This window comes from Lampetra planeri, chromosome 4 (genome assembly GCF_965212315.1).
Source record: "Lampetra planeri chromosome 4, kcLamPlan1.2.h2, whole genome shotgun sequence".
In the NCBI taxonomy this organism is placed as follows: Eukaryota; Metazoa; Chordata; class Hyperoartia; order Petromyzontiformes; family Petromyzontidae; genus Lampetra; species Lampetra planeri.
In genome coordinates this window covers 6,344,398-6,371,475 of record NC_136110.1, presented here as the reverse complement: position 1 = coordinate 6,371,475, position 27,078 = coordinate 6,344,398, and the positions used below count along the sequence as shown (strand labels likewise).

At 44.6% G+C, this 27,078-nt stretch overlaps 1 protein-coding gene across 2 annotated transcripts in view; it reads right to left on the bottom strand.

The window, feature by feature from the left end:
- ERGIC1 (endoplasmic reticulum-golgi intermediate compartment 1) overlaps positions 1-22,406 on the bottom strand; it is a 46,929-nt gene extending 24,523 nt beyond the window's left edge. The window contains exons 1-2 of one of the 2 annotated variants that reach the window (XM_078593136.1): positions 22,078-22,406; positions 14,840-14,901 (exon numbers count right to left, since the gene is read on the bottom strand). In XM_078593136.1, coding sequence (XP_078449262.1) covers positions 14,840-14,901; positions 22,078-22,097 — 82 coding nt within the window. In that variant the 5' untranslated portion in view covers positions 22,098-22,406. The remainder of the gene's footprint in view (positions 1-14,839; positions 14,902-22,077) is intronic. The other variant, XM_078593137.1, reaches the window with a different exon arrangement.
- Positions 22,407-27,078: the final 4,672 nt, after the last annotated feature.

The window sequence follows — 27,078 nt, the reverse complement described above, 5'->3', positions numbered from 1 at the left end:
CTACACATTGGGCTCTATGGAGGCACTACACTACTAAACACTACAATATACACTACACTACTATACAATACAATATACACTACACATTGGGCTCTATGGAGGCCCGTCGTTAAGCGATGAGTCGTTAACAAGGGTGATCGTTAACAGGCGTTCTATTGTACGTGAAACTCAACACCTTTGTCAATAGCACCGTGTCCTTCAAAGGAAAATGTATATAATAGGCAACAATTCTAGATTTGAAGCTTTCGTGACTGCAAGGAATCATATTCTTAGGTTTTTTCGGTAAAGTCACGTAGGTAAAACATCAAAATTAATGAAAATAAAATAAAATAATTGAGTTGCATTTGTGGTGATTGCTACATTAGAGAAACGAAACGTCATGTTTCTGATCGTGTCCGCGAGCACAAGTCAGATCTGAAACACGGCAGAACTGATTCTTCTGCCGTTGCCGATCATTGCTACAACTCGGTGGGCTCTCATGAAATTGTCTTTTCCCAGACCAAGGTTCTCTGCAAACCTCCCGGCTACCATCAAAGGTTTGTACACGAAGCCATACAAATATACAAACACAGACATAATTTCAACCGTGATGATGGGTACAAACTGAGTAATCATTGGAAAGATGTTATCAACCACGCAAAAAAGACTTAATTACACTTTTTTGGGCCATCTTATCTGACAGGCACTATTTTACTTTACTTTACCGAGTGTTAACATCCCCAGTTATTTTTAACAGTACTCTCTTCATTGTTCAGCCAGCATTGGTATAAACATGGGCATTTTCGTCCCTTTGTTCTATCATGTGTATCAGACCTCCCCTCCCCCTCTCTGTCCATTGTGTTGGCGTGTGCAGCAACCGCGTCCAAGCCGTCGCCCATTTTTTTGGCCCTCCCTCCCGATACGTTCCATTCATTGGCTACCACATTCTGATGAGCCCCCCCCCTCTCCTCCCCCCTCCAAACTTGCTAATAAGGGATTACATCTTGAATCATTGCCTCACTTGATGCAGCTAATCTGGCTGTGACGGTCCCACCTGATGACGGAGACTTGTGTTGCCTCCGAAACGTCGTGATTTTTGTTTTATTTTATTTTCATTAATTTTGATGTTTTACCTACGTGACTTTACCGAACAAAAACCTAAGAATATAATAGGCAACGTTTCGGGCAATGGGCCTTCTTTAAAGCACATGGAGAGGCCAGCGAGATCAGGTTGATAACAGTTGGAGACTGCATTTTACACCAATGGGGATGAGCATGACATTCAAAGCCAATCATTAATGAGCCTATGGGTGAGGTGTGAATAAGATAGAACACCGTGACGTGAGGGTATTTCCAGCGAGGGGAGAATAAGCTGTTGTAAAAAAAATCACTTTGCAAACATCTCACGTGATCCAGCAGTGATATTTTGGACATTTAATTTAAGTATCGATTGCCCAATACTCTACTGCAAGATATAATCAGAGAGACACGGTAGTGTCAACAATTATTAACTCCCAAAAGGTGTGGTTGGCACAATCTGAAACGCTAATAAAGACAAAGATCCCCCGTATAGCCTGTAACAGACTGTTGGGGCAAGTGCTGTTAAGCAAGCACCTATAAAGGCTGGCACGGTACACGAATGGGTGGGTGGCCAGCACCAAGCCCGGCCACCTTTGTCTCCCCAGTGGCGATGTTTATGCATCGCACCAGGTACTCATTTGAGGCTGAGTCAACCTAGGGGAGGCCCAGGAACGGTTCAAATAATCGTCACCGGTGTTGGCCGCGAGTGGGAATCGAAGCCAGGTCACCGGGTTCGTAGCCGCAGCGTAGCGCTAACCGCTGCACTTGCCGCTCAACGCCGGTCTGCGCACACGCACACAACACTCTGGGCGACATGAAAACCACCCGCGGCTTTCACAAACATATCCTGCGGACGTGCGTGCGGACAGCGGGCCCCGAATTATTGAAACGAGCGCACGGGTCCGTAGCAGACTACGGCACTTTTATCTCCTTCCCTGCATCTACCATCCCAGCAGTGACGTGCGATGAGGTCAATGGCTGGGGAGGCACTGGCTCGTGTCAGAGCCAGATTCACACACTGAGGGGGGCGTGTCCTCTCTGAGGGGGGCGTGTCCTCACTGAGGGGGGCGTGTTAGACACGTCCCCCCTCAGTGAGGCAGATGTGATAGCTGCCTCCCCGGGTGTTTTTTCATTGCAGTTTCATGACGAGACCAGCGAGCCTAAATATGTTTATACACATACGTGAAATAAGTTACCTGGAGTATGGAAAGCGAAGACATGAATAGTAACAGGCACGCTCCATCTGGTTTCTGAGGGGTTGCGCAATCAGAGGGGAGGCTGAGCTCGTCGCTGCCTCACCTCTCATCTCTCCCTGTGTTTGCAGCGAAGCTCCGCAAATTTGGCGATTTTGACTATAAAAATGATTGGAATCGTACAGAAATTACATTTATAACACAGATCAGTGGAAAAATCGTAATTTTTTTTAATTATTATTTTAAACATTTGGTAACAGCTATTTTCATTGGAGTATGTCAGGTGAGGCTGTGCCTCCCCTGCCTCCCCTGACCACACGTCCCTGCATCCCAGGGCGCTGGCTGCAGTGAGTGAGCGCTTCATTGTTGGAACACGCTTCCAGGATAAAGCGGAGGAGGAGGAGGAGAGAGGGAGGGAGGGAGGATGAGTGACTAAGCGAGCCACTGGAGAGAGGTGGGGCAGCAAAGGCTGCGCGGAACGGCTTCCCACGGCAGAGTCATCGGCGGGCGCAGAGAGGCCAGGGCACGGCTAATGGAGTCGCGCAGAAGTGCTCACTTCAAGGCGATGCTGTCCACGTGCTTTAAATAATAATGAGCGCCACAGACGAGAGGAAAATTATTTACCTGCACTTCTTTGTTCACGTCACCTGTCTCGCTTACCGCGTAGGTTTTCGTGGTAGGGGGGGTGGCTTCTTCAGCAAATGTTAACCACGATTATTTCAGGAACTATTCAATTCCTGAAAGAAGCGCCTCGGCACGTGGAGTCAAACGTCAAGATATCGTGCCGGTCAAACAAAGTAACAAGCCGAACAACACGTGGGAGAGCTATGAAACAAAAATAAGTATGGAAAAATACAAATGAAAGACACGGAACGAACAGCCAATGGATTCCGTACTGCAGCTGTAGATTTATTGAGAAGGGAGCTGACCTTGGTGAAGGATGTCAGTGCATACCAGAGGTCGCAAACGGGTTTTGATTCCTTACCCGTACCCAGCCGCACCAGGGTCGCAAATGGGTACCCGTACCCGGGTATGGGTACCCGTTCCCTACCCGTACCCTACCCGAAATGAGTGACAGACGGTTACTCACCAGTGAGACTCACGGCCTACCCGTACCCGTACCCGGCCGCACCAGGGTCGCAAACGGGTACCCGTACCCGTACCCGGCTGGGTACGGGTAGCCGGGTATCGGGTAGGGTACGGTTATCGGGTACCCGGTTGCGACCTCTGGTGCGTACCGTTTGCCTGGCGAGGCAGGACCACATGTGGCACAACCACACATTGCTTCGTGTGATTCAAACACATCGAGTTGACCGACGCCTGGTTGTGGAGTGCTTGCCAGAATATCGACGTCTCATGCTGGGCACGGTGAAATCATTCACCTTCCTGGCCAGCTCTTGTTCAAAGAAGTACAAGACAAAATCAGGTTCTGGCTCATATAAAAAGTTGAAGTTTTGTTTATTATCAGTTCAGCAGTTCCACTGCTGGATTATATTTTTTCCGCCTGAGGACGACCGCTTGTGTTGCGATCGAAACGTCGTGATTTTTGTTTTATACCTATGTGACTTTACCGAAAGAACCAAAGAATATTTGTAATATAGTACAATGTCGCATATCCGACTCTCTGGGGACTAAGGTATAGGCGGATATGAAAAGGTCGGATATGTAAAGACCGGGATATTGAAAGTTACGCCACTGGATAAATGGCACAAGGCTTCACTGCACTTTAGAAGTATGCAAATGTACACGAGATTAAGAATACATTGCTGAGTGAGAAGAGATTGGATTTGTGATCATCTATAGAAAATGATGGTGAGACCAAGCACAAATGCTGCACTGGGTGCGGGTGGTTAACGGTAAAGGTGGATATGTTATGGGCGGATCTACGATATTGTCCTTAAATTAGTTTCATCCCTATGTCAATGCACTGCTGGATGAAGATCTCTCTGCACATCGAGTCCGTCATGGGGGTTGCTTGACCATACTTCACCAGCCTGGGTTAGTGAATAAGGTGGAGGTGATTCGAGCCCAGTTCAGATAGCACTCATCATTGATATCCATGGCCTTGAATCAATATCAAGTCACCGAGTTCATACAATAAATGTGCTAACCATTGCACCATTGGTCCCACCCACCACCAAAATCCTTATGACTTTTTTTTTTCTCAATGCAATCCGAAGTTTTTTTTTATAACAGTGATTAAACAATATCTTCAAAGTTTAGGTCACTGCAATCTCACATCGCTTGTTTGAAAGGAGTCTCTGTTTGATTTAACGAACATTTTTTAAACCCGGCACCATTAAGCAGTTTACCCACTTACAAAAAGCTACCCACCGACTGTGGAAGGGGAAACAAATAGTTGTAAAAAGTGGATGGTTAATATAGGTATGGCACTGGCAGTCTGTAGTAGGTAACTCCTGGGCAATTTCCATAAATTAAGCAACCTCAAGAGTAAGAATTTCAAAATAATCCTAATATAGTCATACATAAGGTGTGCAATTACGAAAGTAATTATTGCCAGTTTTAGAAACTGGCTTTATTTATGGAATAAGCGGAAAGGTTTGACACGTGAAAATGAAAGCACCATTTGCACCATCGCAGCGTGGATGAAAATCTTCATCCGAGTACGTGCGACACAGTGACATTTTACGAGCGTTACTTTCTTAGCAAAAAACGGTGGTCAAATTATTTCAATCTGAATGACAGTCCTAACTGCTTGACAAACTAAACCGCAGTTAAATATTTACTTGACTATTTAACTTCTTCTAACGATTACCCACGTAACTATAGGACCCCTTTGCCAAAATGAAGATATTGAATGAGAGTTTTAAGATATTGGTCTAGCACGAGTGGGACAATGCCAGAAATGTGGCTGTCTCTGGTTGCACGTCCAAAATTATTCAACTGCCCTCTTGCAAAGCGATCATCTGCAGATCAAAACTGCCACAACTGGACAGGAAACTGACGATGCATTCCATCCATGGGAGAACATGCCCATCTGTGGCATCCCTGCGCCTTCGAGTTAATTGGCTCGGGACCATCAAAACCGCATGCGTTGCTGCGGAGAGCTCTGAGACTTTGGGAGTCAACCCTTCGAAGATGCGGCCGGCATATTTATGGTTCCCGTTCACGCTCAACACCTAAAGAGTATGTGAGACGGGCCTGTGTGTGGGCCAGCTTCTTCGTAAGATTCATCAATCGGAATTTGCCCGGGGACAAGAGTTGGCACATATCACTCACCCGCATTGCCTGGGATTGTGGAGGCCATAAGCATGCTTGTGGCTTGTGAGTACACAACTTTAGAATGCATGTGTTTAGCGTGGGAGGCGTGTAACACGTGCATTTACAGGGTGGCGCATTACTCATTGTAAGCTGGTGCTTGGGTACTGATGGACATAGGGATGTGGACGCACACACCGCAGATGTTCCTGCACAAGGCTCCACAAAACATTACATCTGTACCACAGTGTTGTCGATAGAGCACAGGCGAGCATGCGCCATTTGCCTCGTTCGTAACGCGTTATATATATTTGCACACGCCTTTCTCATACGCTGCGTGCGTGACGCATCCTCGCAGGCCCATGAGTAAGTGGGAGCGATGATACAACGGAGAACAAATTAATGTTTGTCCACTTACCCCCTTTTTTTTTTACCACATTCGCCCACACAGACCGAAGCTCATGTTTTAGGTATGCCTTATGGCCACCCGCCTTTGCTCACTCTGATCTTCAAAATATGCAACCACCGACGTGGAGGTACAATTTAAAAGGTATACGCTCCTGAGCACTAACGGTGAAGCTGGGTACAACCAGGTCCATCGTAGCAATTGCACTGCGGTGAAGAATACATTTTAGATTTGTTTTAGCATTCATCAGCATTAACAGCCATGATCAATCCACTGCTGGAGAGAGGGCCTCCCCAAGTTTGTGGCCATCTCGCGCAATCCTCCTCCGACGTAATAACCCACCGAGCAACTGCACATGAGCGTATTTAATTATTAAATTACTCACCACTCATAGCTATTTGCCAGTCCAGTGGCTGGAAGAAAGCCTCCAAAGGTTGCGTCGGTTGCGGGGGATGTTTGACCGTACCTCACCTTGACGGACAGAGCGGGATGGTGAATGGGGAGCCCGGGATTGCTTCAGATATCACTTTTCCACTGATGCAAGCTGGGAATTGATATCTAGCCGGGAATTGAGCTCAAATAGCCAGGTTCATAGCGTGGCGTGCTCACCACGGCACCACCGCTTCTCCATTTCTTCTCATTATTATGGCAGCAATATAATATTTTTACAACGTATACGGAACAACCGTACACATTTATTTTCAGATAAATGTTTTGGTATGAAGGAAAAATGTAATTATGAATTGTTTATACATAACTATCCAACCCATAAGTCATATCTGAAATGGTTTGTTTGTTGTCTTTCCCCTCTGCACCTCGAAATGGCACGTTTGGCTACGTACGGTGTGAAAGAAGTTCAACATATAAACATACAATGGAATCCAATATTTTGTGAGAACACTGATAATAACTACATCAAGATGGATGAGAAATTACAATTGTGCCTATTTATAGTTGTTGTGATATTTAAAAACCAAACAAATACTAAATAAAACAAATATTTTTTTACACACACCAAACCCACTTTACAACAACAACAGCAACATATACATAATCACACGAATAAATATAGAACTGTAAATTGAGAGAATCGCATGTAACACACGCCAGCGCTTCCCACGTACATTACGTGTTAAAACGAATTGTCTTGGCGAAGGCACCTTCGCCGTGTTGTTTATAGCTCAGCCATCAATTTTTAATCATTTGCCTCCAGGAGACGAGATGCTTGCCCTGCCGCACCCACCCCATTGGCAAGGTGGTGGTGGTGGTGGTGGGGTGCACAATTGCCCTCGCCGCGTCTCAGACTTAATTTACGACGAGTCCAGGCGGAGCCCGGGTCTTTACACCAAGGACGTCTTTTTGTAAAGCATCGGGCAAAAACCTTACGGAAGACGGCGGCCGCCCGTGTCTGACGGGGGGGGTGGTGGCATTCCGCCTAACGGGCTGTCGCGCCGGGAAGTTTTCTCCCTGGAATTTTGAGGAGCGCGGTGATTAGTGAAGTGACAAGAGAGTTGGCTTGATGAGACGGTGGGGGTGTGGGTGACTCAATGTGCGAGTGTGTTGGTAGGGAAGGGAAAGTGGTTGCAGCGAGCGCTACGAACCCTGTGACCCGAGCTCGAATCACGCACATGGCCAACACCAGTGACGATTATCTGAACCGTTCCTGGGCTTCCCCCTAGGTCGACTCAGCCTCAAATGAGTACCTGGTGCGGTGTGTAACAGAGGTCGCAACCGGGTACCCGATACCCGTACCCTACCCGATACCCGGCTACCCGTACCCGGCCGGGTACGGGTACCCATTTGCGACCCTGGTGCGGCCGGGTATGGGTACGGGTAGGCCATGAGTCACTGGTGAGTAACTGTTTGTCACTCATTTCCCAACGTCTTGTCTCTTCTCACAATTCAAGTTCCTAGAATCAACCCACCCGCGCCTGCAATATGGCTTCATCCCAGAGGTCGCAATCAGGTACCCGATACCCGTACCCTACCCGTACCCGGCTGGGTACGGGTAGGGTACGGGTACGGCCGGGTACGGGTACCCGTTTGCGACCCTGGTGCGGCCGGGTACGGGTACGGGTAGGGAATCAAAACCCGTTTGCGACCTCTGGTGTGTAAACATCGCCACGAGGGAGACAAAGGCGGCCATGCGTGGTGCTGGCCGCTCACCGCCTCGTGTGCCGTGCTGACCTTCATATGTGCTCGCTAACAGCACTTGCCCCAAAAGTCCGATCCAGGCTATACGGGAGATCTTGGTCTTTCTTGAGTTGTGTGGGAGGCGATTTAGCAGGATGAACTGAACATTCAAGCCAACTGTACAAATCCTCAGCAGTCGCATCAAAAAATCGGCCGTTCTCTGGATCTCTTTAAGCCGGCCAGGGCAACTGTCTTCTGCTCGTATACCTTTTGCAATAAAAATTCCCAGTTTGTAATTTTGTACGATTAAAATATCACACATCCATCAAAGAAAACAAAAACATTCCTCTAAAAGAGATATCTCTTGCTGTGAAGAATGCCCATTACCTTGAAATGTTCCCCATCTATTATATTTATATTTAGGGCAGCGTTGCCGACAAATGTGTTGTTTTGCGTGCAGCGGTGGCGTGGTGGTAAGCGCAGCGCGCTTATGACCCAGGCACTCCCAAGTTTGATTCATGGTCACAGCTAACATCAGCGGCGAGTGATAGTATTATAAGTGGCAGGTATTGCTGCACAATAAACTGAGCAATAACCAAATTACAGAACTTATTACAAAATAACACCGGTAAGCTTAAAAAGCACACATCAAAATATTTTTCAGAAGCAGAATATGTATTCATACTGGAGAAATAGTGAGCTATTAAATTATCTTTTGCACAGATGTGTCCGGCACACAAACACACACACTCTCCTGAGCGCAAACACGGAGCCCATTTACACGTTTACAGGTAACATCCTGGTGTCTACTCTGAGATTGTCTGGCAACGTTTGTGCCAGTTTCCCACCGCTCGCAATGATGTTTTCCAGTTTGACATTCAGGTGCTCCTGTGTTGCTGCCAAAATGAATGAAAGCAGTAAAATTTAAGCAGGTAAAAATGCATCAACAATACTCACTGGGGTTGCGATGGGTTTTTTTTTGTACTGGGAGCCTTGCCGGTTGGTTTACTGACATGCACTCACCAGAAACCCGGACGACATTCCCCAGTATACGAGCATGCGCCATGAACAAGCTGAGCCAAATATCGCATTGGATATCCACAAGCCACTGCGCGTTTTCACCAAGACACAGGCTCCGGGTTCTGCTCACTATCAACGACTAACTCGGTAAGTGACATCTAAGTCGCGGGGGAGGAGTGGTGGTGCAGCGGTTGGCGCACTGCGCTATGAACTCGGCGACCCGAGTCCGATATACGCAGCCACGGCTGACATCATTGCCAAGGGACATTTTAACCACTCCTTCCACGTCTCTGCTCCCCACCTTCACCATAACCCCCCCTCCCCCGTTGACTAGCGTGGTGCAGTATGGTCGACAACCCCATAAATGATAGGACAATGGGAGGCCTCCATCCAGCATTTGATTGTCAAAGGGCTGTAAATTATTATTATTATTATGATGATTGCTGTATCGTATCCCAAAGGCATCTAGGTCAACCTCTGTCAAAGCTAGCAATAAAGTACATTGCAAGGTTTCACCATTCACATTATTCGAATGCCCTTAACCCAGGAAAGTCTCACCGAGTTTTAAGACGACTTAATCAGCATCCTACAAAAGGATGTTTGGCCAATTTCATTTATGAGTGCATGGCATTTGCGTACAAAAACTTACCCAGTACCCAGAAGCCATGCACTCGTAAAGTTTTAGCACCAAACCCTTGCCTGAAATGTTTACAAGTGCACCAACATAGAAATAAGAAGACACTGCTTATGGGACAGTGCAGAAAAATGTTGTACTATACTTCTATGCCCACCCAATTTCATCAACCTGTACGGACCTGTATAGTGATTTAAATCAGATGACCCCCAACAACTGCATGGCTTGGAAAGGCCCTCATCCAGCAGTGGATTGACAAAAGGGCTGTACATGTGCATAGAATACGGGATGAAACCGGAGTACCGGAAAGAAAAAAAACTCATGCATATGATGGGAAAACACTCTAAAGTTCTGCACAGATAGATTTAAAAAATCCGTTGCTCGACTGCCATCTCCCGGTCATGCACTTCACAGCCCAAGCAGGCTCTCATCCAAGCACTAACATGGCTCAAACATGCTTAGCTTGCGAGACCTGATGAGATCAGCTGAGATGGTCATGGGCGTGTCTTCCAGTCAAGGACTCGCCAAGGAGTGGGCTTGTACTACTGAGAAGTTGATGCAGTAAATCGGAAGCATGCGTTAATAACAATAAGCAGCTGCGGCATAATCATTGGGATGTTCTGCCAAGTACAGCACCAGGGGGATTTCTAATGAGCGGCAGTGGGCAGTGGAGAAACGAAAATCCATAATCGTACTGTACTTCTTTGCTCCCACACCTATGCTCCACATTTTCACCGACCCACAGAGACCATGCGGCGAAGTCTGGTCAAATAAGCCCCCGAGCCCCCGCATGGCGTGGGTAGGCCCTCGTTCAGCAGTGGGTAGGCAAATGGCTGTACAGCAACATTAACATAATCTAGAAATAATGCAGCTAGTCTCGTGACGTGTATTTGATTTGTTCCAAAGTACAAATTATGTAAACACAGAGCTGATCTAAGTATTGCACTGCGAGTCCATTTGTTTTAATTAAGCTTCTCTTTGCCCACGGCTGAAACCGCCGAGTTAAAATGCGTAAAGTATACAACACAAATTAGGTTGAGGTTGGAATACACTACTTGATATAATTTCAAATGAAGCAATGACTGATAATCCAGCACTTCTTGATTCACTCCAGCCAATGATTCACCTGCGGTCCATCACCTCCCTATCACTCTCCTTTTGCTCCTACCAAGGTTATTTCTCCCATGAGCATCACTCATTGATTCCTCCACCCACGTTGAGAGCTCCTATCTACCAGACTGTTTTGTCTTATCCACGCGGTGTTCGACCACCACCATCAACGCTGCAGGTCACAACGATCCTCTTTCTGCTTCTTCCCTCAAACTGCTCCACTTTGGAATCCCCTCCCATCGTCTCTTGTTCAAAGCTCTTTGAACCTCGCTCCTTTCAAGAAACATGTTAACCCTTATCTGTTATTATACACCGTACTTAAATAGGGCTGTTTGTTGATCGGCACTTGTAATTTTGGGGCTTTGCTCAACAACCGTGCCAAAACAATTATTTGGAATAAGCAGTTATTTCCCATTACTACCATGAGAATAACCATTCTGCTGAAACGCACTCTCATGTGGAGGAGAAAAACAACACCTGACTCACAACCACAAGAATCAGGAATTCTGAATAAATCAAGCGAGAGTATTAAATTACATGCATGGTCACACCATACCCACTTGAAATGCCTTCGTGGTCTTTCTTGACTATTTGAATGTGTGCGCAAATGCTTGAATCATAGCTGTCTCTGTGCCTTGTGTCTATGTGGCGTGGTGGTTAGTGATGCGCGACGAACCATCTGAATTCGATTCCCGGCCACTGATAACCACACATCAATTGCGACCGAAATGAGTACCTGTAAACAACAGCACTAGGGAGACAAAGGCAGTCGTTTTTCTGTCTGAATTGCCCACCAGCGCGCTTGGCCAACCTTCACAGGTCTTCACCAAAATTTGGATTTGGGATTTTTAAGGACAATTATGGATATTTTTTTTTTATTTGTCGGATTAATCTGAATATCGGGAACACATCCCAAATTTTGGGTTGTGGGCATTAGGCATGTTATGATGCATTAATTGATCATTTAACACAGTATGTTGTGATCTCGTATATTCATTGAATCAAGCATGCTAATGTTGATTACCTACAATATACGCAAATTATATGCTGAATATATCCTCATGTGTCAACTTAGGCAATCAGAGCATACACAACCGTGCAAACACATACGAGATAATACAAATTTAACTATTACAGGAATGAACGCTGCAGTCCAGCCGTGGGCATGAATTATTATAAGCTTCGTGGGTTACTGTCACTTTTTTCACACGTTATTATCTAACGTAACTTGGCTTTCGTGGTTTGCTCCCACCATCGTCCAAAACGGGCGGGGCAGGTATGAAGATGCCAGAATTACCCGTAGAACTACGGTGACGGGCAGCGATGGGTCTTGCGAACTCTATTTGGCAAAAGTGCAACGCCATTCCGCGTGACACACGGCACACGTGTTAAGCCGCTGCCTTCCACCCAACCGAGTCATCTCTGCCACAACCGCACGCAATAAAGTGAAGCAAAAGCCGTCACACCGTGGCTGTAATGCACACGGCAGGTGCACTACCAGACCTGCATCCTCTGTGTAGTGCCAACCACGAGTACACCATCAATATTACACGTGCGCACGCTTCATTCGCATGCAGTTTATAAAGCATATTAACCCTTTCCCGTTCCGATGATGTACGTGTATGTCATCAGTTTTTCTTCCAAATCCATTCTGATGATGTATGGAACCGGAAGAAAAACTAAGATAAAATCAATTTTGACTTAAAGCTTTCGTGACTGCAGGAATTAATATTCTTTGGGTCTTTCGGTAAAGCCACGAAGATAGAAAAAATAATAAACATATCACGGCGTTTCGATCGCAACGCAAGCAATCGTCATCTACGTGGCTTTACCGAAAGACCCAAAGAATATAACATAAGTATAACTTTATCGGTAGCGAGGTTCCCACAAGGCCATGTGGGAGGGCTTGTGGCACAGTTTGGTGCCAGCTATAGTAGAGTGTGGTCGTGTCGCTACGATTCTCATTGTTGAGTGCAATGTCTTTAAAAACAACGGCGCTACGCCTCTCTAAATAAAATTAACGCCGGACCGTTTGCATGCTCTAAGATTCAGCGGTGAACGGCACCGACCCTGCACCTTGCAGTCGCCTCGGAACGGGAAAGGGTGAATGCGCATCCCCGATCACCAGTCTTCTTCCTGAGATTACCCCCACTCACATGGGGGCCTGCTTCCTCGCTCCTCTTTCTCCACAACATTCCTGTCCTGGGCCAATTCTCCACATCCACGCCACTGTCCTTCATCATCTGACTCACCGCTGCATGGCACCTCTGTCTGGGCCTGCCTCTCGGACTCCCCGCAGGATTATTTCATTTAGTTTCAGTGCAAATGACCACATCATCCAAGTCATATAAAAATGAGCCATTGCCCAAAACGACACCTATTATATATACGTGTGTGTAGACATAATATATATATATACGAATTATGTATCCATAAGTGGTTTGTTTTTTTGGGTTAGATCACGATCTAACCCAAAAAAAACCTCTATTATGGATAACATTGGTCGCGAAAGCCTACGTGTTAAACTATGTATGCATGTTGAACTTATTTTGCACTATATGTAGCCAACTGTGCCCGTCATATGTATATATTTGACAGGCACGTAATTGACGATTGTGTCGGGTTTTGCAATATCTGTGCTCATGCACTACCGCCAATGCATTATTACAAAACAATGTTAAACGTGTGGGTTATGAGCCCCGCAAATTGCAACGATTAGAAAGGTGTTCCGCAAGCTTTTAGTTGAGCGACCTGCAGTTGACAAACTTCGAAGTAACATTTATTGCAGTGGAAGTGCAGAGCAAAGCACAAAAAAACGCGACGATAAAAATGTTACGTGAATACCAATAGTGCAATGATCCTCTAAGCACGAAATAAAATATAGTATCATACCATCACGGTATATTGCAGCAGCCAGAGTAGCCAATTCGTGGGCTGCAGCTATGGCTCATAGTGCTGCTAGGGACGAGCGAGAACAAGCTCAGCACTGGCAAATTTTAAATGAACCACTAAATACTTACCTTGCGAGAGCTTAGTGGTCACATCAGTTGTCAGTCAGTGTGCACGGGTCAAAGTAATCAAGCCGAGCGACTGTCAAAATTACTCTGTGGCATTAAAATGCCATAATTTTGTTTGGGTGGATGGGTGCCAGGAGTGAAATGGATTCTTAAAATGTGGGATTTCAACACGTTAAAAGGTCAATCCGAAATGTGCCATTTGGTTGCTATCCAACTATAGAAAGAGGCACAGAATATTAAATTACCAGAGAAGAGGCATAGAATAGAAGTAATAAAATAATAAAAATAAAACATAATAAAACAATTCTCACGACGTTTCGGCCACAACGCAAGCAGCCGTCCTCAGGCGAAGAGGACGGCTGCTTGCGTTGTGGCCGAAACGTCGTGAGAATTGTTTTATTATGTTTTATTTTTATTATTTTATTACTTCCCTTCTACGTGACTTTACCGAAAGAACCAAGAAGATGAATCCCTGCAGTCACGAAAGCTTTAAATCGAAATTTAAGGCATAGAATATGCAAGTACACAGAGGAAGAAAATCAAAACAGCTGACCCCCCCCACGCATGAGTGGGACATTTGGTTTCAGAATTAGAATCTTTATTTATCCTGGAGAAATCCGATGAGCTATGAAGCTCTTTTTCACAGGTGTCCAGGCTGAGATGAAAAAGAGACTGCATGTTATAGAAGAGCACCGTACCTGGAATGGGCTTTTAAAAAAAATAAACTTATTAGTTTGATGATTATACTTGGTGAACGTGACGATGGAATCACATGAACAAGCGTAACATAACCACAACAATTTTACTCAACTTCCCACAAGGCGGCAATTGCCCCTCCCCCCCTGCAATTCACCGATGAACGAACATCGACACGGAATTGCAAATTAATATGGCAACCGCAACAAGAATGTGATTAAAAATATATATTTTAAATGAATCATTTGCACTTGTGATAGGACTGTGTGACAACCAGCCATATCCGGATGTGTCTGCTTCGTCTGAGTGGTCCATGAAAACCAGATAAGGATGAAACGTGGAAGTGACTCACCCAGTGCCCCTGTGTAGGTTGGCTGAGTCAGATCCTTTGGAACCTTACGGTAAATGTCCAACCTAAAAGAGAGTGGGGGTGAGAATGGAATTGTAATCGAAATACAGAACAACGATAGCACTAAACACGCTTATGTGTTACCATGTTCCCCAGATTATAAGACATGTTCTTCCTGGATATTGTATGTTGAACTTCTTTCGCGCCGTACGTAGCCAACCGTGCTCATCTGAGGTGTGGGGGAAGGACAGAAGCAATACGTGCAAAATATTTGTTGCCACCCAGTCCACGTCAATCAGTTGTAGCACACGTTCGGCCAGATTTTAATAACTTTGGTGGCACCAAGTACAGTCAACAAATGTATTGCCACTACAAACTTCTCCTGTTGCCATATTCTCCAGATTGTTTTTACAAGCGTCCACCCTATCTATTTTATTACTTTATATTTTACAACCTTGTTGAAAACTTTGCCAGAGCGTCGTATTTTCAAGGTTTCTTTTTATGAATTAGAAGTTTGGGATCGACATTTCTTCCTGGAGAATCTTATCATTCGGAGGGTACGGTATTTTGTGATAAATGGGCGAGTCAGTGCGATTTTCATTGCATAAATGAACCCCTTCTCATTATGTGTCCAAGGAATTAAGTAAATGAACTGCCCACCTGTTGTGCTGGCCCATTTATGCGCAAGTGCAAAGTGCGTTAATGATATCAACGCAATCAGAGCAGACGTGCACAGCCAGGGAAGCACAGTTTGTTTTTTCGCGAGCGTGGAAATGTCACGTTAGCAGTCACAACACATTGCACGCGAGCAAGGCCATTTGCCTAACGTGTTTACCAAAACAAGATACCGACTCCCAACCGAACGCACAGTCAGGACCGTTGCCAAACGTGAGTTGTGCCATGACACAAACTGAAATCACGCCAGTAACCATCACCACTGATGACACACCAGACGGACTAAAGTACGATGTCACAAACTAATGTTTTTTTTCATTTTATAGAGATCCCCAATTAATTGCATTCATCATACTTCTAACGGCAAAAATAGATGTCGACTAGCAATTAAGGGGATATTTTTAACACTCCATCTAAATATGTATTTATTCTCTTACCCAACATTTCGGCTGATGACCAGATCATCTGGAATGCGCCTGATCGCGTGAGACCTCGGAAGCAAAGCAGGGCCGAGTCTGGATAGTACTTGGATGGGCATCCACCACGCTTAACATTATTGTAGGCTGCTGTGGAGCTCCATGTGGAGCAGTAGAAGGCAGTGGAGCAAAATCCATCGTTTACTGTATTTGTATGCACCCAATTCTAAATCTATGCTCCTCACTAACCGGCGCTGACCAGCGTGGTGAAGTATGGGCGAATAACCACCTCAACAAAGCCCACACGTCATGGGTAGGCCCTCATCCAGCAGTGGATTGACAAGTGGTTGTACAGGTACATGTGTACTGTATTGTGTTTTCCGTTAGAGACGTGGACAACATGGATAGTTGTTCAATGGGACACCTTCGCGTGGCCATATCGCAAAACGAAACAAATTAATTAATCCTTAAATCTACAACGTGCGAAAATTGCACTTGAAATGGACAGGGGAGCGGCGAGAGACTGGATTGGAGAAAAAAAGTCTTCAGATTTCCGACACGTGTGGTGGCACTGATGCCGATGTGCGGCGCCGATGTACCAGGCGGTGAGAGGAGGGAGTGAATTCCAGGCGACCAGAGTGGCAACAGAGAAGCGACGACGTTGCCTCGTCTGGGCGCGAAAGACGAGGCTTAAGGAGGTCACTTGAGGCAGATCGGAGGTCGCGAGATGGTACGTACAACAATCATGGTGCAAGAAGAAAAAAAAACCTTGGCGTCAATATACGGTAAAGTTATTTCCGTTTTATTTTCACGTTTGACATTTTATGGGGAAGAATGGTTATCTAAAAAGTCACGGGTACAATATATCAGGAGCAGAGAAGATGGGATTTAATTTTGGCCACCGTAAAAGTTATTTACAGTTTTCTGAAATGAGTATTTTTCACCGCCCGATTGAACATAAATCAGTAAATGGCACGTGGCACCACGGCATCAACAGAAGCGCGCTGCACTGTCGCATCTTGACTGGGCATCCTTGCTAAATATTTTAAATCAATAAATCACAAACTAAATAAATCAAATCCCAAACAATGATGTTGTGCCCTCTCATTTCTCAATCCTCTGGCACTGTCAGTCTCCATATAAAAAAAAGCAAGTTGTCTTGTGCGTGTTTGCACAAGACGAATGTAGAAATTAACAATTATTCAACTAGTTTTGTGCTGGAGCGCTAGTTGGGTTGGCCACGTATGGTGCGAAAGAAGTTCAACATACATACCTACAGTGTTTACTTTATACATTAAACAACGCAAACACAGAAACACAGAACCAGGATACAAAGGGTTGCTTGTGTCCGGTATTGACGATTGAAGGTAAAAACCGTGGCACATTGGTTAGCACACTGCGATGTAAACCTTTCTACCAGAGTTCGTTCCCTGTCATGGCTAGCACACGTGGCGAGCGACATCTGAACCGGTTCTGGACCCCCACTTCACCAACCTGCGCTGATCAGCGTGGTGAAGGATGATCAGAAAACCCCCACGGTGCACACGGCCAGTTGGAGGCCTTCCCATTGCAGTAGATTGACAAGGGGCCGTTACATAATGTATCACTATTATTTAGTGATGGTGGCATGTAAACTAACAATGTAAACTACTAGTTTTATTTTACGAACTCAGGCCCACTGAGCTATATTTCTGTAGGTCTTTTTTCAGAAGCAACCTGGCCACAAATGATAGATCAACGAAGTGGCTTATCACGTGGAAATTTCTAGCAGCCAAATACTGCAGGACATGCATGGAAATGTACCTCTTGCCATGTTGCATTCCTATACATGCACGAAAATTTTGGTCTCGTGGTTACTTCTTTATGTGTTGGCTATAATGTGATGCCAGGGGTGACGCTTTGTGTAAACATGCTCAGCTTGTTTAATAAAAGCAAGTGGTTATCCTGAATTATGAGACCATACTAATACGAAAAATATATATTGCTCTCCGGTATGTTTTTGGGCTGTACCGCGTATCGTTCGGCACGATGTCTGACGTTTCGCTCTATGAGCTGGGAGCTTCTTCAGGAACCGCATGGAGCAGCTCGCATTTCTCCAGCAACTATAGAAAGTTGCTGGTTGCTGCTGGTGTTTGCTAGCTGCTGCAGATGGTATTTAGCTATTTATTAGCTTATTTATATGCAGCCTTTTGTCAACCCATTGGTGGATAAAATAATGTAGGCACGATGTCAATCATGGGAGTTGTTTGATCATACCTCACCAAGCTGGTCAGTGCAGAATGGTGATGTTTGGTGCCAGGACTAGTTCAAATATCACTTGCCACTGACTGATGTTAGCTGTGGCCAGGAATCCAACTCAGGTTGCCAAGTTCATTGCACATTTCGCGACCCACTGTGCACCCATTGCTCCAGCCCAAGGTGTTAAATTTGGAAAGAGAGAAAACCATCTTAGTAAAAAATTACATTCGCTGGAGGTTGCATTCACCGTTTAATTTATACAGAAGCTACATTTGTATGCAAGTGATAAAGAGAAACCCTTTAATCAAGTTAAATGGCAATCACTACCTGGAAATGTAATGGGGGGGAAAAAAACATATTCCAAACACAGTATCATGGAGCCGCACTTTCTCGCACACACTAGTTTCTTATCAGAGCAAAAAGTCTTATCCTTGAACATACAGGCTCTGTGCCAGTGTGATAAGACACTGAAGATAGCATCTGATAGAAGGCACTGCATTTACAAAATCCTATACGGCAATTGAGCATGCCTATGACCAAATCACCCACAACGTACCCGATCTCATCAGATCGCGGAAGCCAAGTGAAATTGGGGCTTGGATAGTGGTGCCTGGATGGGTGACCACCGTGCAGCAAAATATATTCTTGTACTGTCCTTCTATGTCCTCACGTCTACGCTCCCTGCATTCGCTAAACTGCACTGACTAGCAGAGTGAAGTACGGTCCAATAACCTCAATGACCCACACAGCATGGAAAGGCCCTGGTGGTCTAGCAGTGGATTGAAAAAAATGGATGTGCATTTACAAATAATGTATTTGCATAAGCATGTAAACAAATGAGTGCTCTCATGTGTTTTTTTTCTTCTGAACAGTGAATTCCAGTCAAACAGCCGTCCGATTTGATTTGTACAAACCCATCCGCAACCCATCCGGAAATAATGTGGAGAGGAGTATATACAAATAAATACAATGTATTTCTTGTTCAGCAGTTGCGATAACAGTCTTGCGAGTTTGCTATGACCCAGAAGTTTACCGTGACCCTGGTTGTTTCACCAGCTGAGTCTGGAGCGAAGTATGCGTCTCTGGCATGTGCCAAAAGGAATATGGGGACGCAGGGGGTTGGTTGTACGTTGCAAATGAGACAAAACAGAAAGCCAGTTGTCGCCATATTGATGACACAAGTTTACTTCAAGCTAAGCCCTCTGTGTGTAAAAGCCATTGGCGGCTCCGTGGTTGAGTGCACACTGCATTATGAATTCCCACAACCGGGGTTCAATTCCCTGCTACGGCTCGCATCAGTGGCAAGTGATTGCTAGAAGAAGAAAAAAAAACCTCGTGGTGGAAACAATCCCCCATGACTGACACGGCGTGAGGAGGCCCTCGTCTCGCAGTGGATTGAAGAAAAGGGGGCTTTGGGTATAAACTATGAAACAAGAAGACACGACAACGCCAACATCCCTATAGGTCAGACAAGTGAAAGAATTGCATATTACTGTACTCTCTGCCTGCCCAAAGGGAGGGGTACACGTTCAGTTGTTAGCCAATCACCAAGTGCCACACAGCACTGGGCAAACACAAGCACTGCAATTGCATAAACACACCAAATCTACCGGTTGTACAAGTGAGATATTTGCTGCAGTTACTGTATTATAAGTTTGTTTAAATGCTACAAATACCTGCATTTCGTGTTGATTTAACGCTGATTTAGTTCCAGGTACTGTAAACACACATGCCCTCCTAAAGCAATGTAAATACCACGGGAAATTATCGAATTGGCGAGTGTGATCGGATAATTTGGCACAGTGATTATGATAATCGGAATTAATTATAGCATACTCTTAGTTCTTTCGGTAAAGTCAAATCTGGCTGTGACGGTCCCACCTGATGACGGAGACTTGTGTTGCCTCCGAAACGTCGTGATTTTTTATTTTTTATTGTTTTATTTTTATTAATTTTAATTTCATTTTTTACCTACGTGACTTTACCGAAAGAACTAAGAGTATGAATCCTTGCAGTCACGAAAGCTTCAAATCTAGAATTACTTATAGCAATTCGAGACAAAGTCCTGTATGCTGTTACCCACAGGGTTGGACGTTGATAGGAACGTTTAGAACAGGGCACGCATATTGGGTTTTGTATGCGTGTCGGCAGTCACGATTTTGCTTTTAAGTCTGCGGAGTAGACACGGATCTTCCAGACACACAAAACAGAGGCCAGGGGTCATAAAGCTGTTTGAGTGTATTAATTATAGATGCCAGGCACCGGGGTCACCCTCTTAGGAGCAATTATAATTGACGTCTAACAATGCGGTATTGTGTTTAAGACATAGGTGTGATTAAAGAGACCGGGGAGTTTTGTTGTACAACACAAGCGCAATGCTCCTTTGTAGAAGTCGAGATTATTATTCACGAAATGTACAGATCTTTCGTCTTATAACCACCATACTTGATGCCATGTAGTTCACAAGGATATTGCTAATTGTCATGGTCAATCTACCGTTGGATCAAGGTATTTCTCAAGTCGCCACAGTATAATATTGACTTAAAACTTTCGTGACTGCAGGAATTCATATTCTTTTTTGTTATTTTCTTTCAACCTATCTATGTGACTTTACCGAAAGACCCAAATAATAGTAAATTGATTATATTGACTAATTTTGCGTTATTGTTTCCTGATGACGGTCATGGTATCATCATGAAGTTACACAAGAGTTACGAGTTGTAAAGCAAGCAGTCATAAAGTAAACAATGTTTCATTCATCAACAACGTATCACACAGATTAAGACGTAGGCTTTCGCGACCAATATTATCCAGAAGATGTGTTTTTGGGGCGTTAGATCACGTACATATGAATGTGTCGTTAAACCCGTCACCACCCGACACAGCCAATTCGTAAGGTTTGTCACGTGAACGTAACATGCCAATTAGTTACTAGTTCAGCACCCCCGGTGTGTTGGAGAATAAACCCACAACATTTATTTCTGGCTGTCGCCTGATTAGGCTGGTTGCAATTACCGGCGAAACGTCGCACTCGAATTGTAAATGTTCGTGGGTTTTACTCTCCAACACACCGGGCGTGCTGAACTTAGTACAAACGAATTGGCAAACCCTTGTCTGTGTCGGGTGGTGACGGGTTTAGCACGACACATTTATATTTACGTGAGCTAACACTCCCCCCACCGCAATAAAAAAACCCTCTCATAAACGCATCACAAACCTGTCAACCCCTTATCAGTACCCTACCTTATTACAGACCAATTCAGGCATTACTGGCCACCCCGTGGCCCTATAAATCTCAACGTCCATCCTAAAAAAGTCCCATCACAAGGCAGACACACAAACATAAAGCCACGTTTTTTTTGCCCGTATTGAAACTCTATGTACCTGTACATGAATACTGGGTGAAACCGTGTGGGTCGACAACTCTCAGCCATTCCAACACTCAAGCGGTGCAAAAGAGGCAATCGGGCGAACTATGAAGAGGGCCCTGCCAGAAATCCACTCAACGCTAATTGAAAACGCCACCACCACAACTTTTGGCCTAAGAGGGCCCTCTCAGAAGGCAGCTGAACCAGTCTCAAACAGCTGAAACACCTTCTGCGGAGATTAAAGCGGGCCATTAAAGTGGGTTAATGATCCTCAAATAACCATGCGGGTCTTCATTCACCTTCCACCACCACCACCCCACACACACACCCACACACACATGCCCATCGCTCGTTCCAACCAAAAGTTGCCCCCCAATTTAAAGTGAACAGGGTGGTGGTGGTGGTGGCGGCGGGGATGCAAATCGCTGCGACAATTAACATCAGCCGAACGCACTATTGTTACAAACATCGCAGCACGAATATATCTGGTAGCGCGCGTGTGTGTATGTGTGTCTACCAGCGTGTATCTTATACTCAGACTGACCTTCGTACGTCAAAAGGCATGTTGATAAAAAAAAAGTCGCACACACCACACACACAAAACAACTAGCGGCTCGGCGATTTAACTCCTACAACGACGTTTACGTAGAGAGACGACGCTGACGATGATGATGATGATGGCGAAGGCGGCGTTAGACTCGTGAAGCGTCAAAAGCGACGTGTAACTTTGAAACTTGCGTGTACTACAAGCGTTGTCGGCGCGTTCGCAACCCGGCGTTCCCGGCACGGGCGAGTGGATTTGCCAATGCACATAAGGCGCTGTGCACACTCCAAAAACCCTCATTGGGCAGAGCTGGGGTGTTACACACACACGGAGATTCGTGCTGGCTATTCAGGGGGGTGTGTGTGTTGGTAGGGGGGGGGTTGAGTCGGTTCGTCCAATCCCCACGCTCTGAGCTGCTGCCTCTTACCACTTATTCCGTGTGCGATTTGCAGTTTTTCAGCAACCCCCCCCACCCCCATGTTCGCTTTGGATTGCCCTGCCTCCGTTGCAACTTGGGGTGGCTTTGGAAAGTACTACGTTTAAAGTTGTGGGTGGGGGGAGTTTGACCAAGCCAAGGCAGGCGACGTCTTCCGCGTTCACGGCATTACGTTGAGGGTGCCACGGGCCACGTGTTCGCTTCCTCGTGAACACGCCGCAGCAGTAGCAGCAGCGAAACTGTAGTAGGGTGGTGATTTCCCTTTATAGATTCTAGATTTGAAGTTGTAGTGACTGCAAGGATTCATACGCTTAGGTTATTTCGGTAAAGTCACGTAGGTAAAAAATAAATAAATATCTTCTTGGTTCTTTCGGTAAAGTCACGTAGAAGGGAAGTAATAAAATAATAAACATAAAACAATTCTCACGACGTTTCGGCCACAACGCAAGCAGCCGTCCTCAGGTGAAAACCAGGTCTGTCTCAATGACGCTGTCGCCTCGATGAATCCCTGCAGTCACGAAAGCTTTAAATCGAAATAAATTAATAATTATAAAAATTACAAATTTCCTTTTAGATACCCCACTGACTTGTAAATGATCACAGTCTTGCCAAGAAGCTTCATTTCTCGTGGAATATTTTTCAGGGCCCCTCCCACCACACTTCACCAACCCGCCCCCCACAACCACCGATAATTGATTGGGGCTATGAAATATATGTTTTTCATTCAGCAGATCTGGCCCGGACAGCTCCGGCTGAAATGAAATCCTGCTCTGAACTTTTTATTTTTATTCTCAACATGCGAATGAATTAAATTGTGTCAGCGATGGCTCCATATGTTACACAAGAGGGTGCTGAGAGATGCAATAATTGTATTGAAATTGGTGGGAGACATGAAGATGCTTTGAAATAAAATGTCCTCTCTGTAATGTCTTCATTATATGTGTTGCAATATGCGCAGCTGATTCTTAAACATGCATCACAGCTTTGCCATAGTGAAGTGAAGGGATTGTTATTAAATGTTTCCATATACGATCAGTGCGTTTGGTGGTGAGGTGTTGTAGATGTTTTTTGCGAGCACATTTGTCCACTTCTGGATGAAGAACGTCCCCACGCCGTTTCAGCTGTGGAGGTTGTTTGAACATACTTCACCAGAGAAGACACAATTTATATGTTGGTGCCTTAAGAACTTAGACATATAGTGACCCCGCTGTGCTTAAAATGTTACAGTATTTAGATGTTATAAGATAGTTGATATATTGGATGATAGTTACTACATTATAGCAATCTCTGCCCTCTAATGAAGAAGGGTCATTTAACAACAAAAAACGATACATAACTATTTTTATTTTACCAGGTAAGGCCCACTGAACTATACAGCTCTTTTTCAGAAGCAACTTGGCCATTAATTATAGCTCAACGAAGTGGCTTATCATGTGTAAATGTATAGTAGCAAAATACTATAAACGCATGTTGATTCTAAATGTGAAGGGAAAAATCGGAGGACCTGGTGAAAAATCCACGCGACCACGGGGAGAACATGCAAACTCCAAATATACAGGTGTCAGGGTCGGGATCGAACCCACGACCTCCTGGTAATGTAGTTAACATCTTGCCAACATGGCGCTCCTTTACCGCATTGTTAACCTATTATAATATTTTCTTTTTAAACAGAGTTTTTGGTACATGGTATTTGGTGATGTTTGTTGACTATGTGATAGTCAGGAGATGACGGTACAGAAAAGTCGTTTGTGAACTCGTATTTAGGGATATTTAAATGGTATCTCTTCATATGGATTGGATTTATCCCATATATGCAACAATTATTTTTAAAAGGAGTGGTCCCAACATACCAATGCAGAACCATCCTAAAATAAGTATTTACATCGGTGAGATTTTTCTCCTTAACATAATGACATCAATATATGTTAAAGTTCGAATGAAGTTCGTTTTATAATAATTTGGTGCCTGATAGCTTGAGGCACACACATGTCTGCAATAAATGCAAATGGTAGGGCAACATGAGAACAAGTATGCAGTGTTTTTTTAAAAAGTCTAATAGACCTACTATGTTCAAAATATCTGAGATTAGCAAGACATCAAAGCCCCAGTTATTTTGTCTCCACTTACAAAGTTTGTATGTAAGGCTAACGGATGACGGCCCTTAACAATGGGGCATTAAATATAAGAATAGGTTTTACCCTTTCTGGAATTAAAACAGTTGTGCTAAGATGTTAAAACACCTAACTGAAACCTTTTGCAAGGAATCATGTCTGCATATGCCAAATATACTTGTGATAAACATGCAAACAAAAAACATGCTCTGATAGCATATGCATTCCTTGAAACTGATTAGTCCACACCAGAGACAGCTTTCGTGAGAGCCTAGTCTTAAGAGGACGCAAAAAGGCGACCAGCACAAAGACAATGCCACTATCAGGACATTGAGAGCTCGGCGTGAGCAGCTATATGATGGGACCTCTCTTGTCAGTATCAAAATATAAGAACAGGCTTTTACCCTTTCTGGCAATACAACAGTTGTGTTAAGATGTTAAAACACCTAACTGAAACTGATTGGTCCACACCAGACAATGCATATGCGATCAGAGCATGTTTTTTTGTTTGCATGTTCACCACAAGTAGATGATAATGCAAACATGATTCCTTGCAAAAGGTTTCAGTTAAGTGTTTTAACATCTTAACACCAGTTTTACTGCCAGAAAGGGTAAAACCAATTCTTATATTTTGATACCGGCAAGGGAGGTCCGAAAATGGGGCATTAAATGCTGAAGATATCTGCCTCCCCTGACCTACATTTTTATGGCGTTGAATTGTGGTGGCCATATGTGGCCTATTGTTTTTACCAGTCTCCAAAATTGCTATAGCTCTTAAAAGCGGGTTTATATGTCAGGCCACGTATTTAGTGATACGTCACCCAAGTTGGAAAGCACACACGTGTCCCATTGTGCGTGTGTGTGTGTGGATATAGCAGTCCAGCAGACGTGTGTGTTTGTACAAAGCTGTACAAACGAATGCAGGGGAGGAGGTGCTATGCTATGAAACGATGCGAGGCCACCGACTGGTACTTGTGTTTGCAGAGCTGGCCACATGCTGTCCACTGCAGTCATGCTGCGATAGTTTAACTGCTCCCCATATGGTGCACGTCAGGTTTCAGCAATAACCCCCCCCCACTGGGTGTTAGGAGTTTATATGGCGCGTATAAGAACCGTAGACCCTACTTGGCAAGAATGCCAGCGGAGAGGAGAAATCTCCTATTCGTTTGGGAAGTTCAGAGAGCAATGCTTTGTGGAACATTATGCAATATTGTGTTCACATCCCTATCATCGTCATTGTTATCATCGTCATCAGTGGCATATTACCATCGTTATCATCACCCCACTGTCATCACCATCATGTGTTGCCTTTCATTTGAATGTTCACTATCACACCACAGCCTTCATGCCTGGTGTTTGCCATTACAGTAGTGTGTATAGTTTACATAGGTCTTCACGTCAGTAGAGTCTCTAACATTCACATCCTTGATAACCATCTGAAATGAGTGGGATTTGAAATAATGAACTCTTATTCGCCATATAAATTAATCAATGCGAATAAATATTTGCTATATTATTTGGTGCCAATTTCTACTTTGGCCGACGCACTATTGCCCTTGCCTTTGACATTCTTTCACCTTCATCTAACCATATTTCTCTCAATCATGCCCTCAAAATTGTAATGCCGTCTTTTGTCTAGGAGATCCTTAAAATATCTATTTCTGTTTGCTTTTGGGGACCAAAAACTTGAAACGTTCTATTTTTCAGTGCATTCATGTCCCAGATGCACCCAAGTCGAAGTCTTGTCAAAATCACCAAACACATCACATTCCCAATTGGCAATGTTACTGAATAATAATCGTGCTCTTTAACCGTAAAAGCCACGCTAAGTCGCACAGCTATTCTGCAGGAGGATTCTGCCTTGGGAGGTTTTGGCAATCAAATTATGAGAGTTTGGTGTACGGAAGGCAACCAGCGTATCTGGAGTAGACCCCAGACATATGAAGGTATAATACTACAATTTATGCACAGATGGGTTCAGTCTGTTACTGCTCTGTCATTTCCAAGTCACCTAGCAGCCGAAACCTACAACACCTGGGATGCCCTTATTACGTGGCCTGTCACAACGAGTCTTCTGTGATTATTCTGAAAAAATATATGTATTCACCTACAATTCTGAGCACTTCATTGTCGTTAATTACGTCTGAACTGCGAAGACGTTCAACGTACACACACACATACAACTGTTTGAACTGCACAAGTCACAGTTTTAGCTTGGGGAAGTGGTGGTGCAGCGGATCGCTCACTGGGCTTTAAACCTGGCAACCAAAGTTCGATAACTGGCCAAGGCTAACAACAGTGATGAGTGATAACTGAATCACCTCCTACCTCTGGCATAGTGGGTGAACCTGGTCACCAAAGTTGGTCAATCAATTCGATGGTCAATCAACCCCACGATAAGGAGACAAGATGGGTAATCCATGGGCGAAAGTCCAGTTCAAATCTCATTAAATA